We start from the raw sequence: 16141 nt of genomic DNA on the forward strand, positions 1-16141 counted from the left end.
TTCTTTCTCAGGACATAAGCAAGGCTTATGGTCCTGATGGCATCCATCCCTGTGTACTAAAGGAGTGTGCCTCTGAACTTGCACCTGTGCTTGCTCATATGTTCCGTTTCTGCTTAAAAACCAAAACTTTTCCTTCTTGGAATCACACATTGTTACATCCCATCCCAAAGAAAGGGTGACCCTTCTAACTATCGTCCTATTGCTTTGACATCTACCATTTCCAAAGTCTTTGAATCCATCCTCAACTCCCATATCCTGAGACACCTCGAAAATCACAATCTTCTCTCTGATCACCAGTATGGCTTCCGTAAGGTGACATCCACTGGTGATATTCTATCCTATCTTACTAACGTTTAGTCATCAACCCTGAAAGATTTTTGGTAGTCGTGTGTAGTTGCCCTTGAAATATGAGAGGTTGTGGCATCAGGGTCTGATCTCTAAGCTCCCCTCTTTTGGGTTCTCTCCCTTACTTCGCTCCTTCATATCTAGTTTCCTCTCCGGCTGATTTATCTCTGTGATTGTTGATGGATAAGTTTCCCCAGTTTCTCTATTAGCAATTGTGTTCCTCAAGGTTCTTGTCTTGTGCCCCTATACTTTTCTTCTTTTTCTTCAACGATTTCCTCTCCACAAATAATCTAATGCAGTCATAAGCAGTCGATTCAACAATGTATTCATCCACATCCTTCAATTCTGCATTCTCTTCTATCACTCGATCTGCATCTCCTCTTAACAAAGCTTCCTCAATAAACTCGGACAGAATTTCTCAATGGGGTGGACAAAATCTTGTTAAATTTAACGTCTCCAAGACCCACTTTCTACCCATCTCTCTATTGAAAACTCCTCACAGTTCTCATCTCTCCTATGATGGTTCTGTAATTCCAAGTACTGACTCAGTGAACATACTTGATATTACTGTGACATCCACTCTTTCTTGGAAACCCCACATTACAAGAATAGCTAAGTCTGACTATAAGAAACGCTGTCCTGTTTGGATATCGAAACTTCTCTTTTGAACAGTTGCTTCCTTTATACAAGGGATTGATTCATCCTTGTTGGAGTACTGCTCTCGCATGCGTCTGGGGCAGTTATACTAACTCTGTATCCTTACTTGACTGAGTCAAGTCCGACTTATAAGCTGTCCCAGGCTAACTTCCAAACTTGACTCCCTTGCCCTACACCGCAATGCTGGTTCACTTTCCCTCTTCTGTAGGTATTGGTTTATGCTCCCAAGAGCTGGCTGCTTGTGTGTTCCCCCCACCACTAGCTAGACCACGCAGTACTCGGCAAGCTGCTGCATCACATGACTATTGTGTGGCCATCGGCATCTCAAGGGTGGGCCATTTCGACAACTGCTTTCCCTACACATCAGAGTTCTGGAACTCTCTACCTTCTCATGTCTTTCCCAATAACTGACCTGCCACTCTTCGAAAGACAGGTCTTTCACTTCCTCAGAAATTCAGAAATACTTTCCCCTGTCTTTTCTTTTTCCATTTCATAATTTTTTCTTATTACAAGTAAGGCCCGGCCTTGTCAATTTTTGTCCGTGACTGGAGCCTTCAAAAAAAGAAAAAAAATGGCTCATAGAATGCACCTATTTTTAAAGTAATGTGTTTGGGGAATTACATGATATTAGTATATTCCATCATGTATACGGATATTGTTATCAGCATTATGGGATAAGGACTCACATCCACTGATTTTGATATGTATAGGGAAAAAATACCATGCTTTTAACTTCCACATGTATTTTAGTTCCCATATGTATGTTGTTTTGATATCGACTTTGTTTTCGGCTGTTCATGTTTCCTCCATTCTCTTGACAATATTGCCCATAGGTGGTTGCCCAAAACATCTCGATGCTGTTCTGTTACCATGTTCTTTCATGTACATCAACTCTTGTTTACACTTCTTGGTGTAGGCACATCTCTGCTTTGCTGAACCTGGTAATTTAACTTTTATTTTCAGTAATTACGGCAACACAAGGGCAGTTGGACTAAGCTGAGCAATATAATTTGGAAGCATGTTCATGTTTTAGTGATCACTTCACCAACATTGGTTGTACTTAAGACTACTCAAGGAGGATGTGAAACAGTATGGTTCACCTTGGCTGTTGTGCTGCATTAGCACTCAGGTCCGGTGGTGTATTTGTCAGACATGTAAATGTAATTATTGGAATCAACTCAACAGGTTTTGAGGAATTGTTATTTCATTCGGTTTTGTTGTCTTTGGGAGGCCAAGGAATTGAAATCAGTTCCAAGGTAAAAGCGGTTATGTTCATGATTACATTCTATGATTACTATTTATCAAACTGACATTGTTAGGTGAGGAGAGGCAGGAGACATTGTTAGGTGAGCAGAGGCAGGAGACATTGTCATGTGAGTAGAGGCAGGAGACTTTGTCAGGTGAGCAGAGGTTGGAGACATCAGGTGAGCAGAGGCAGGATACAGAGTTGGGAAAATGTTCTCAAACTTCAGTTCAAGACCTGTTCCAGTCACAGGTGCTTGTGGCTCAGTTGTTGAGTGGCCACCGACTTGTTGTTGTGTTCAGTTCATGATCAGGGGATGTGTGCTGCTTCAGATCAGGTCAGGTGATGTGTGTTACTACCCACTGTGATGCTCTATGCATTCCACCACATTCTCGCATTACAACTTGCATACAAGTCTCCAGCTGCACTCGACAAACATGTAACTAATTTGAACACATGTTTGAGGACAATATGTGGTGTGAGGTGGTTTGATCGAGTAAGTAATGTAAGGGTAAGAGAGATGTGTGGAAATAAAAAGAGTATGGTTGAGAGAGCAGAAGAGGGTGTTTTGAAATGGTTTGGGCACATGGAGACGATGAGTGAGGAAAGATTGACCAAGAGGATATGTGTGTCGGAGGTGGAGGGAACGAGGAGAAGTGGGAGACCAAATTGGAGGTGGAAAGATGGAGTGAAAAAGATTTTGAATGATCGGGGCCTGAACATTTAGGAGGGTGAAAGGCGTGCAAGGAATAGAGTGAATTGGATCGATGTGGTATACCGGGGTCGACGTGCTGTCAATGGATTGAATCAGGGCATGTGAAGCGTCTAGGGTAAACCATGGGAAGTTCTGTGGGGCCTCTATGTGGAAAGAGAGCTATGGTTTCGGGCATTATTACATGACAGCTAGAGACTGAGTGTGAACGAATGGGGCCTTTGTTGTCTTTTCCTAGCGCTACCTCGCACACATGAGGGGGGAGGGGGATGTTATTCCATGTGTGGCGATGAGAATGAATAAAGGCAGACAGTGTGAATTGTGTGCATGTGTATATATGTATGTGTCTGTGTGTGTATATATGTGTACATTGAGATGTATGGGTATGTATATTTGCGTGTGTGGACGTGTATGTATATACATGTGTATGGGGGTGGGTTGGGCCATTTCTTTCGTCTGTTTCCTTGCGCTACCTCGCAAACGCGGGAGACAGCGACAAAGCAAAATAGATATGTTAGTACCCATAATCTTTACGTACTGGTACTATACGTGTAACTCGCCATGATCCATACATACATTTAAGAATCCTAACCAACTAATCAGCAATACAGTCATCCCGTCTCTTCAGAAATTCAACTGCAATATCGTCCATTCCAGCCACCTTGCCACATTCTATTGTACACAAGGCTTTCGCCATCCCTTGTTTCTTAATCGAACCACAATGCCATGCCTCACTACACATGATTCACCGACGCAAACACCGTATGTCAACCCCCCAATTATCAAACATATCCGACAATCCCCCAGAGTACAGTGTGGGTCCTTCTCCTTAGTGCATGTTATCCTTCCATAGCTATTTACCCATTCTCCGCTATGTATTCATAAGCTGCTTTGCTTTGCTGACGTTTGTGACCCTCTTTCCTCTTTCTTACCATTCCCTCTGTATTCGAGGGTTGAGGTGCCCTTGTCAGTCATTGTGAATATCGCCTAACCTAACCTCTCCATTTCTTAGTCTTATGTTACCTTGGTAATGTTAAGGGTTGTGTATTTCCACGATGATATCTGTGCATGTTTTTTCTCGCCTCTGATCATTTCTTGCAATTGGTGCATCATGTATTATGATATCAATTCCCATGGTAGATTGTGTGAAGATAAGATCTAACAATGATGGTGTATCAATCCCTTTCATCTTAGTATCCTCACTGACTTTTGGGTATAGGAAATCTTCCCTATACACTCTTAAAAACTTGTCATCCTCATTCTCTTTCACCATGAGAATCCTACTTCCTCAGTCTATCTGTTTACAGTTTAGATCCCCTGTTATCAGAACTTAACCACCTTAAAGACGCTTGCTTTACTGCTTCCTGCACCAGTCGCAGTGTTCCTCATCGTTATACATTTGTCTTGGATCGTTACATTTATTTGCAGGATCATATGATAAACACCACCATTTAGTAACTTCCCTACAGTTGCTCTTCCCATTATGTATTTTCGTGATGGGCCATCCTCCACTGTGGAAAAAAAGACATGTCTTTCATTAAGATGGCTAGTCCAACCTCCTGCTTTCCTAACCATTATGTACTCATTTGGTTAGAACAGATGATAAGCTTTGCTTCCGTGGCTCCAACAATATCAGATGAACTCGTACGATTCTTGAATCCCAGCCCTTTACACTTAACTATTCATCATTTGGATACATTGCTTTCTTCAGGTTGTATACCATCTCCAAACTCGACTCTCTCCAATCTTGATTATCAAATAATCTGCAATTCTTCCCCTTATCGATGAACTTTTGTTTGTTGGGGCTGTGATGATAGATGCTGTAGATACGTGTTTGTTGGGGCTGTATATAATGATAGATGCTATAGATACGTGTTTTTTGGGATGTATGTGATGATAGAAGCTGTAGATAGTGTTTGTTGGGCTGTATATAATGATCGATGCTGTAGATACATGTTTGATGGGCTGAATGTCATGATAAATGTTGTAGATACGTGTTTGTTGGGCTGTATGTGATGGTAGATACTGTAGATACATTCTGACGTATTTTTTTTAGAATATAAGTTTTCATTTTGGGGGTTTTGTTGGGGTTCTGGAAATTTGTTTAGTCTTTACTCATTTTATTGTACTTGGATTCACGAACGAGGATCCTTTTCACTGGCTCAGGCAATTATAGTTGTACAATAAATAAAATGTTGTATATGAGGTCTTTTGTGAGCATCCCTGTCTAAAATCCCTCCGTTTTCTGTTAGGCAAAGAGTATATTGATAGAATTATTTTAGGAATTGTGATTGCCATACTCATTACTAACATAAGGTTTAAATGATACACACGTTAATTAAGATTATATTTAATTACATTACATATCACAATTATCAAATACTGTATATACAATACATACATCAGTATGGAAATTCAGAGGAACATATTACACTTTCCAACGTGTGATTAAAAATACATTTAAAGCTTCAGCAACCTCAGCAGACGACAGTGATGATGATGAAGAGGAGGAGCGAACCTGGACGTGGTGGAGAGCGGGAGGCGAGTGTGAGGTAGCGGGAGGCAGAGGTGACCGTTAAGCCTGGTGTCAACCGTCACCACCCACGCCCGCTACCAACTTTACCTACAAAGTCTGTTACGTTATAATTGGGCGTACGACTTTTGTTTGAAATTGATGGCAAGTGATAGAAGTTGCGTGTTGGAGTATTCTAGGTTGAGTTCAAGACATGGCTGATGGACTCAAAAGAAAAAGGATGTTACGATATCAGACTCCTCGGGCATGACAATGCAGCCCTTAAAAAAGACGATATGACCCCTTAGTTCGATGGCCTTTTATTTGACCAGACTATTAATAGACTCAGGATAAAGACCAGTCCATCATATGAAAGGGTCGAACCGTCGTCTTCAAGGGTTAGTTAAGGTTCAAGACTAATGAGTAATATAGATTAGTTAACGTGTGCACCACCAGGAATGGCGGCAAACGGAGGATCTACGTGAGTTGAAGTCCACTCGGGGGTGGGTTGGTGGCGGTGAGGGGGAGATTTGGGTCAAATTACCATCGTCTTCCGTGGAGCAAGACGTGTGTGGTTACAGATCTGCCGCTGAGGTACACTTATGTACGTGGGGAAGGGAGTGTTGATAGGTAACATTAAAGACGTGTCTGTGTTGTGTTGACGGGCCCAGCGTGCTGGCTCCCGCCATCTCTGGTAACCTTCATTACGGAGGACGTATTCAACTGCTCTACCACTGAACCAATTTATCCGCTTTAGCTCAATGGTACGACCTTTTAGTTCGGCAGTATGGCCTCACCTGGCCCTCAAGAATCAGTGCTTAGGTCTTGCCATCATTATTTCCAAAGGTTGTACCATCGTGCTCAACGAATTGGTTACAGAAGAGTGAAGGCAATGGTTCATAACTTTGGAACTTGAGATCAGTGAGAGGGAAGGAAGAACACAACTGGAGGGAAAACGATGATGTACTGTCAGAGAGACCAGTCCGGCCAAGGCTGCGTGTAAGACAAGAGTGAAGCAGTGCTCTGCTGATAGGAGATGATGTATCAGACTAGTCCAGATGTAGAGGGTGCCATCGGCTTCTTTCTTGTTTGAGTCCAAATCTCAGGTCAAGACTTTATACAACATGAATGTAAAGTTCCTGTGAGAGACATAACTCCGTACTGTAATCATCCGAATTCTATGAGGCTACAAAAATATGGAATGTATGAAAATTATTTTTACCAAACAGACATTGGTCTTGTTCATCCGTGTCTTACAACGTCATTTTCAGTCCTAAACTTCCATATCTACTAATAGTTCTCCATGAGTGAAGAATAACACATTATTGACACATGACATCTGAGAGTAGCACAGGGACATCCCAGTAAGGTGTTATCACACTCGACGCCACACTGGTCCGACTTGGTAACATAACGGGTGTCTAGTACTGTACAGGGCAACTCGACCTAACAGACGCGAGCTGCCTCCCGTCCGGCCACTGCACACAATATTTGTCTCACTATCGTTTATGAGTGACTCCTTGGGCACGATAATGCGACCCTTGAAGACAACGATGTTTCTGCCCTTGAACACGACGTTACTTACGACTCTTGGTTATAATGAAGTGACCATACCCAAGGATCGTACCTTAATTGTTCACTGGTCGTATCGCTGCGTCACAGGCTCGCACCGTCCTGTTCATGAGGTCAAAGGAATATAGATATGGTCACATAATGCCTCGGTGGCTTCCTTTTCTTTGACAACACAGTTTTGTCAGCATACACACGGTAATGTATTCTATACAGCTCAGTCCAGGTGTATTATCAAGTCTTCCCTAGAGGAACATTTTGTCACACCACTGATACACTCGCACAGTATCCTCTGGAAGGTCAGTTATACTGATCCCTTCCCTTGACTACCTGTTCTTGCACTGTGCCCACCAAGAACCTGGAAAGCCTTCGTCTCCTCCCTCAGGCGTAGGAGTAAATGTCCAGGTCTACTTGAAAGCCTTCCTCTCCTCCATCAGGCGTAGGAGTGAGTGTCCAGGTCTACAGAGAGTGACTGCTTTCCCCCCCGGTCCGTCCAGTACTTGAGCTTTCCTCGCAGTTCCTCCAGGGATCTGGACTTAGCTTTGTTGATGCGGCGGTATTTGACGTCTTTGGGCTTGGTGACGGACCTGTGGTTGCTCATGACGCGGTTGTAGGTGACCTGGATCTCTTCCTCAGCCTTGGGTTTGAGCGGCGCCGCGCCCAGAGTGTTCAGCTTCTCGTACGATCCCAACAATTGCCGTCTGTCGCTGGCGGAGTCGTCCAAGTGCCGCACTCTGTCCTCCTCCTCCTCCTCACTCTCCCCGTCGCTCAGCGTGGCATCTGAGTCGTAGTGGGAGTTAACTTTTAAGATGGAATGCAGAGAGGACTTATCGGAGGGCGTGAGGGAGGGGGTCACTGTATCCTCTAATAAGGAGGAGTGTTCCTTCTGTGTGGCACATATTTCCTCCTCCTCTAAGCTGTACACCGTTCTTAACAAGCCCGCGCTCCCCTTGGTGAGCGTGCAAGCCGGGCTGTCATCGCTCTCTTCACTTGAGCAAGAGGGCGACGTGGAGAGGGAGCCAGGCCCAGTGCCTGAGCTGAAGCCGGGCTTGAGCAACAGCGTGGTGTCTGGGGTGGTGCTGGCCCCAGGTATTGCCGCCGGACACGAGGACCTGCTAGCCACCTCCACCGCGTCCGACACGCTTCTCACAACTTTGACCTCGCCCTTCCCTAGCGGTATCAACACGAGGGAGTCGAAGTTATCCTCCAGCATGATGGCGCTGTCGCTGTCGTTCAGGCTCTCCGGATCACTCTTGGTGGACGTGATGAGCAGGCTGGATATCTTGTCGTCTTTACTGTGGCTGTCATCGCCGCCGCTCTGCCCTTGTTTACCATCGACGACACTCTTGCTGACCTGTTCTTTTGTGTTGTGGTCCGAGGTCTGAGTCGTCTGCTGGGCCTTGAGGGCTCGCGAGAGGGAGAGGATGATGTGCTGCTGCTGGCGTATGGTGGCGTCCTTCTCCTGCAGCAGCCGCTGTACCTCCTTCTGCCGTCGCCTCAGCTGCGACTCGAACAGCAGCAGCTGCGATTGGATGGTTCGCAGGTGGTCGTCTCGCTCACGCTGGAGATGCAGCAGCAGAACATTCTGGAACATGAGACCATACGTTAGTGTGTTGCCCGTCACCCTCAACACATATATCATCATCATTCCCCGTGTGTCACATGGAACAGATCACAGCTTTTTCTTTCTTTCGCGCGCGCTGTAATACTGCTTTTTACTGGATTTGTCGACGTTTCTTACAGAAGAAAAATGTCGCTAACATCGAGATTTCCACATCGGTCAATTCTCTTGATCATCAGAAAAAAGGAATTTTGAATATCTCTTAAGTGCAACGGAGGTGGTCGGTAGGCCGTGAACCGTCGCCCTCTTGAAGTACAGGGAAAGTGTTGTACTAAACATGAAACTACTACACCACGTCAGTAGTGCCCCAGGTGGGGGCCTCCGACCCCAACGCTCAACAACGAAAATATTAAAAGTGTAACTACAAAATTAGGAGCGAGAACAGTCGAGAAATCCAGTAATATAGTGGCACAGGGAGAACAATGTCGGCATAATAACATTCCACATTGTTGCTGATGTATTTGTGGAGGAAAATAACTATTTTGACTATTACATAAATCACTGATTTGTGGATTAATACATCATTCAGTAAGCATTGATAACATATAGGAAAATGTAATGACAATGATGATCGTGATAATGATCGTAGAATGCATCTAGTGGGTAAAATGAACAATAAAACATTAGAAATCACACACACACACACACACAGAAAGAGGTGCAGCAAGCCTGGGTGAAGCCCAAGCTTAACAAAGCTGGTTGGCGAGCGAGCCGGGTTATGTACGCCACCACCTTGTTCTCTCCCAGTGCCATAAGACATTATGTTAGGCTCAGCACATTGACACTAGGAGCACAACGGAATGATCATTCACTGTGATGGCCGGGTCGTCATGCTCCAGGTCGTACAGTCCTGCTCAAGGGTCGCACCGTCGTGCTCAGGGGGTTAATAACCTGACGGGCGTACCGCCAGAAACAGGAATATCAAACACACGCGGTGATGTCATGATGTAGCTGCCAGATACTTCTTGACGTTTTTATTGGCATTACGACAACTTGTCCATCTCATTCGAAGGTGTAACTCCGAGTATAAATCTCCTTTGATCTACTCATTACTAATATAACGACACCTTCCATAGTATCAGCTACACTGGACGTCACATCTAGATACAGGTTCGAGGAAAACTCGCAGGACACCATTTGATAACGACATTGGTAATTAATCTTCTCCAAGCTAAGAGGTATGATACTGGGAGAAAGTCAATGAGTTGTGAAGGAAAAATCTTGCAAACCAAATCTACGGTGACGAAAATTTTTTCATTTCCATTTCGCTGCTTAATGGCATCTTCTTGAAATATAATATAGCGACACATCGTCGATCCACCAATGTCACTTTACTGACGACGACCTAACTTGGGTCAGGTCATAACGGGTGACCTCACGTGACCTAACAATCCGCAGAGGAATGAGTTTGGTGGGCCAACCTACGGCCGCCCCTCCATGATCGACGGTGGCAGATCACAAGATGCCACTATGATAGACGACCTGACCTTCCTCTCTTCTTAAATACCCGGGTATCACCGCAGGAATGCTAGAGGGAGTCTGGCTCTCGTGGGGGCCGGGTGAGATAACAAGCTCAACTACTTATGCTCAGTGCTTACGTCCCTCCCCACCGGCGGGCTGCCCTAGAGAATAAGGCCCGCACCTCCTGAGATGTAGGGAAGTTTAATCTCAAACGCAAGAATGCAGTCAGGCAGTTGACTCCCCACTAGACAACAAGTGTACCACTCCGGTACCTGAAGTCTTGGAGATGTGACTCTAGACTTGAGCCCCTCCAGCATCAGTAGATGTGCCAACGTTGATTCGTGACGTGTCATCTTCCTGGCAGGTAGCGTTGTGGTGCCTCATCTCTAACGCCCACCATGACCAACATCGAGGCTCCAGTACCAACACCATCTCAACCTGCCACAACTGACCTGACCTCTCCCACCATAATGCTACCCCTACACTAACTCATGACTCTACTACACTCTTTCACCTGACCTACCTTGATCAATAAAACATTGTTGTTGTTGTTGTTGTTGTTGTTGTTGTTGTTTAACGTAGTTTCTTGTCCCTCTCTCAGTTACACAACTCCAACAGCTCAATAAGAACACCCGCTAAGAAATGTATCTTCAGCTAATGGACGGCAGCAGCAGCAGCAGCCGTCGAAATGTCATGAACAAGTTATTGTTTCCGTTTGGGATTCATTTTTAACTTGTGCTCGAACGTCTGCCAAATCCTGGCCGAACGTCACAGGCAAAACCAACTCTTTACTCTCCTGAGCACGACGGTAGGACCTCCTGAGAACGACGGTAGGACCTCCTGAGCACGACGGTAGGATCTGAGCACGACGGTAAGACCTCCTGAGCACGACGGTAGGACCTCCTGAACACGACGGTAGGACCTCCTGAGCACGACGGTAAGACCTCCTGAGCACGACGGTAGGACCTCCTGAGCACGACGGTAAGACCTCCTGAGCACGACGGTAGGACCTCCTGAGCACGACGGTAAGACCTCCTGAGCACGACGGTAGGACCTCCTGAACACGATGGTAGGATCCTAGGATATGAAAGCATCGTGACCTAACAGTATGATCAAGTCTGGTTGGCTCAGTTACTAACAACCCAACTACAACAGTTACCAGATGTGCTGCTAATGTATTACGTAGTTCCCTTGACCATCGAGGTTCGTGTTACATGATATCCCGATATGTGACTGCACCAACCATGATGCTGCGCCCTGGAGGTGCTAGGTCATGCTGTGAGGACACAGTGTCTGGGGTGTGACTCCTATAACTGGAGAGTCGCAGGGACGTGGTGGTGTGTGTGGTTATCAAGGTGGAACACGACAGAAATCATCAAATATCCAGCCCAGACGATCCTTCCCTCAAGGATGGAGAGATGACCCAGCTCTCCCGCCTCGTTGATTACATCTGTATGTTCCATCAACCCACATTGGTCAAGAATTTTACACGATCAACGTCATAGAAAGTAATTTGTTCTCCTCAGACTTGGTAAGACTCAATATTTCATACACAAATCTCTCTATTTTGAATCTTAGTCAACAACTTTAGTGTTAACTCTGACAACAGAAAGCAACATTTTATCCTAATATTTTTGATCGAGCTGTTGCCACAAGACACAGTTGACCTGAACCAGATCATTTTGCACCATACACAAAATTCACTCCAATCAACCCAGGTTCAGTTCAAATCCCTTAATTTGGCCTTAGATTCAGCCAAATTCTGTCATCTAGCATTATATTTTGTCAGCGCTAATGATTTTGAAAACAATTTAGAACGTACATGAAAGTAGCTTATCATTGCTTGTTTTACTATGAAGAATTATCACTCAGTTTAACTGTGGCGTCAACCAGTGATGGATGAAGGTGAAAAGCTTGTTACTTTATAACTGTTCTCTCCTAGACTCCGCCGCCAGAGCGATGAACGCTAGGTTGATATCACATTACATGAAGTGCAAAGCGTCTTTGTAAAAGACGCTTCTTATGCTGTTTAAAAGACGAACATTGATATTGGCGACTTTATATTTTCAAATAGCCCGCCCGGATACGTCAGAACTGGAGGCCTGAATTTTATTACGTCATAAACTAAACCAACCAATGAACGATTGGATAATACAAAAGATGCCAGATATAGCCACTTTTTATGCTTCTAGTTGGAATCAAGCACGCGTGGGTGCAAGGAAGGAACCGTCATTATGTGTAACTAGATGTGTGAACCATGAATAAATTTTTATGACTAGTGAAAATCAATGCCATCCATTCGAGTCTGGCTAGTGATGATGGTGACTGTGATACAGACATATGTGAAGATGATTTTGTAATATAGATTGATGTAAATAGTGATGAGTGTTTGGTGAAATTGTGACTTGAAAGTGAGTGAAGGTATCGACACATTTGGCCGCTTGCATCGATCCATCGGGTACTTGCGTTTGTCCTTCAGGACGTAAGAGGTCGCCCCAAGCGGAGGCATAACATACAGAACAGTCTTCTACTTCGTGCCCGCCCATGATGGTGAGTGCTCACCACTTTACATGTGTATTGATTATGGATGGTATTGTGTGTAGCATGACGGAGCACTATGCATGTGCTTTTATTCAACATGTCTTGCTCACAACAGCTCAAAATTTTGTGATTTTTCTAGAAGTCTTTCTCGGCTTTATTAAGATACTATTTAGCATAAGAATAACGAAAATTTGACGTTCATATGTGTTCGGCGGGTGTTCAGGTTGGATTTTACTGGGATGGTATGACTGAGGGAGGACAGGGAAACACGTTAAACAACAATAACAACAATGCCTTATTGGTGTAGGATATACATGTGCCAGGTGAGGTGAGAGAGGTGCTGTATTATAGCGAAGAAGAGAAAGTAAGGTAGGAGGCTTGGCAGGGGTCCTGTGATGCTGGTGAAGGTAGGCGTCAGGTAAAGCAGGATCATGTACGAGAAATGCGTGAATACAGAGTCGACGTGGCACTCCTGTAGGAGGTGGGTGTATGCGGCGGCTGCTGGTTCGTGATTGGGTTGCAGGAGGCTCCTAGTGTGCGGCAGCTTGGGTTACCATCACGAGGCCCCTGGAGTTGTGCTAGGGTTACTGGGGTGCCGCGGGCGTGGCCGTAGAGTTACAGCTGCTGCTTGTGACGGGCGGAGGCAATGTCCCTCATAAGTCCTGCCAAAGGTGGACGTCGGAGATGAGGTATCATAGCGAGTCAACTGCATGACTGACTTGCGGCCGTCATACCCGGGTATTTAAGAGTCGGCAAGGTCAGGTCTGTGAGGAAATTAGACACGTCGAAGCCGAATGTCGCACGCTCGTGAGCTTTTCTATGCTGGAGGACTTGAGGTTAAGTCCGTAAGAGAGGCGCTTATGGAAATAGGTCAGGTCATCAATAATTATAACGGCAGATTTAGATCTGCTACCGCCAGACGTGGGTGTCAGGGATTACTACTGCAGGTGTAGCTGTAGGAAGGACCACCAAACATATTCTTCGAGGATTGTTAGGTCAGGTGAGGTCACATGCGTCGTCATTAAGGTGACATATGTAGGGTGACCGTGGGAGCGCTACATAACTAAACAGCTCATAAATATAAAGTAGCGAAAAAGAATTACATTGATTCCTTAGATCATATTTTTGCGTTACATGGCTGTTCAAAAACCATTGATATATTACTATACAGTTCCGACGATTCCAGTGTGCCAAATGCTTGTGGAATAAGTTACGAATTAACGAGATAAAATATGAATGCTTCTCAAGATGCTCATTGTGGCTTCCACGCTTAAGACAGCATCAAACTAGAACTTTTTGAGTTTTTTACTTGTGTAGACTCTCCTTGCGATTATCATTTTTTTTTAGCATGTCATGTGACATACGTGTAGGGAACTAACGCGCCAGTCATTCCGCTTTCGTCAACCAAACAAACAAGATGGCTCTGACGAACCAGAAAGCAGCCACAATTATGATAGTCTAATTCAAACGAACACATCAGATATATATTGACAAATATCAGTGAAAAAGCACCTAAGCAATATGTTATGTGATAGTGAATACTGTTCAGATTAAGTGTAGCTATTTCACGTGATCAATGTTTGATAGAATTATCCTCAATACTGAGTATGTATCTTGACCACGGATATTGTCGTAAGACAGTTAAGCAGAAATGATTGTTTCGTGTGAACGATACGTTCTGGGAAAGACGACAACTCGTGAGAAAAAGACAATAACTGGGAGATTGACGCAAAAAGTGGTGGTGTGTCACCTCCTGTGTCAGCTACGTTAGTCTGTCGCAGTGAACGGCTGGATCGTCATTGTACACCATGCTAACTGGTCCTCCCTGTGACGTCACGACCCTACGTAATGGTGTTGGCACAGACACACAGGTACTGGGTGATTATAGGAATAATGATGAGTTATTATGCAAAACTTTATCTATATTTTCTCTGAGACGTTTACATTACTAACTTTATAGATTCATTCTTTTGTTTTGTTTAGTAAACAAGGCAGAAGACGCCCATCCAACAAGGAAGAATGTACGGAGTCATTGTTCATATTGAACTTTATTTCTCCATTTTTACCTCACTCTGTCTCACACAACAGCTGACCTCAAACTAGATTCTACTAAAAATATGTTTCATTGTCTACCATCCTGTCTTTATGTTGAGAGAGAACTCAGAGCTTTGTTCTGTGCTACAGTTATCATAATACAAGTGTAATTCATGTTGTACAAAGTACATTTTGAAAATGATTAATGGCTATAGTGATTCATGAAGAAGTTCTGTTACCAGTGCGTAATTATAAAGCAATTACCAGGAACACGATTTGTTTATAATTTATTTGTAATTTTTTTGTTGATTTTTCGTTGTTTATTGTAACGCAGACAATTTATACACAAGACACGTGATTCGTTCAGAAAAAAGAACCAGTTCCAAAAAACTCGACCGTTTCTGTTGATTGTGTTCATTGCCTCCTTGATGTGGAGACATTACACGTATTTATGATTTAAGTTTTGTAAAGCGTGGCGGTATCTGTCGTAACCCTGACTGGTTAGTACGTAACACATGTAACAATCGCTCCCCAAATACACCACAGAAATCAACACAAAGTCTTTCAACAACCTCAAGTGTCTTAAAGACAATTTTATTGGTTCTAGATTTAGACAAGTAATCCCTCAGTATGTTACACAGACCCTTCGTCTGCCTTAACTGCGTCTCATCTGCCTGGTCATCCACCCTCTCATAATGGTACAAATAACATACACCACATATCTCACTCGCCCACCACACAGAACAATGACCAGTTCCCCGGCAACAACCACAACCACTCAACACCGGCACTTTGGAAATGAAGATACTTCAGACAACCTCACCCCAGACTGCTTGCCACTCTGTTCTGTGCAGCGATCCACCACGTCTTCCTTCATAACCACACACACACCAGTCTCCACACACAGGGTAAAGCCTCATCCCCGCCTGGTGCAGGAGCAACCAACATTCCTGCCTCCCCACAACAAACACCGATAAACACTTTCACAATGTAATGACTGGACAAGCAGTAGACCAGCGCGCCCTTCAACACAGTCTTGAACACCTTTCCTCACTCACGTTACAGTCAACACTTTCTCTTGTGCCTTCTGGTCTCCTACCATCTCTCTAGCACTATAAACATCTGTCCAGAGTATGACAACGCCTCTCGTTCCCAGGATGCCACAGCTTCACTGAAGACACTGAACAGTCCCTGTCCAGTTGTCCTGCTCTCACCACACAGAGGGGAACACTGCCCTCGATCGGTGGACGTGGCTAGTTTCATGAGCGCTGCTTTAGGCCCATGAAGAATCCTTGGGCAGAGGGAACAGAGAAGGAGGCCAAGTGAGGATTTTCTCTCTTAAGGCTCAATTCTCTGTTCTTAACGCTGCCTCGCTAACGTGTGTGTGTGTGTGTGTGTGTGTGTGTGTGTGCAACCGAGAGCCCCATTAATATGGCCCCTGCTCCC

At 44.6% G+C, this 16141-nt stretch overlaps 1 protein-coding gene across 1 annotated transcript in view; it reads right to left on the reverse strand.

Moving 5' to 3' along the window:
- Window positions 1–5291: 5291 nt before the first annotated feature.
- LOC139754996 (uncharacterized) overlaps window positions 5292–16141 on the reverse strand; it is a 145892-nt gene continuing 135042 nt past the window's right edge. Inside the window, exon 3 of the mRNA XM_071672899.1 lies at window positions 5292–8623. Coding sequence (XP_071529000.1) covers window positions 7472–8623 — 1152 coding nt within the window. The 3' untranslated portion in view covers window positions 5292–7471. The remainder of the gene's footprint in view (window positions 8624–16141) is intronic.

This window comes from Panulirus ornatus, chromosome 18 (assembly GCF_036320965.1).
Source record: "Panulirus ornatus isolate Po-2019 chromosome 18, ASM3632096v1, whole genome shotgun sequence".
Classification (NCBI taxonomy): Eukaryota; Metazoa; Arthropoda; class Malacostraca; order Decapoda; family Palinuridae; genus Panulirus; species Panulirus ornatus.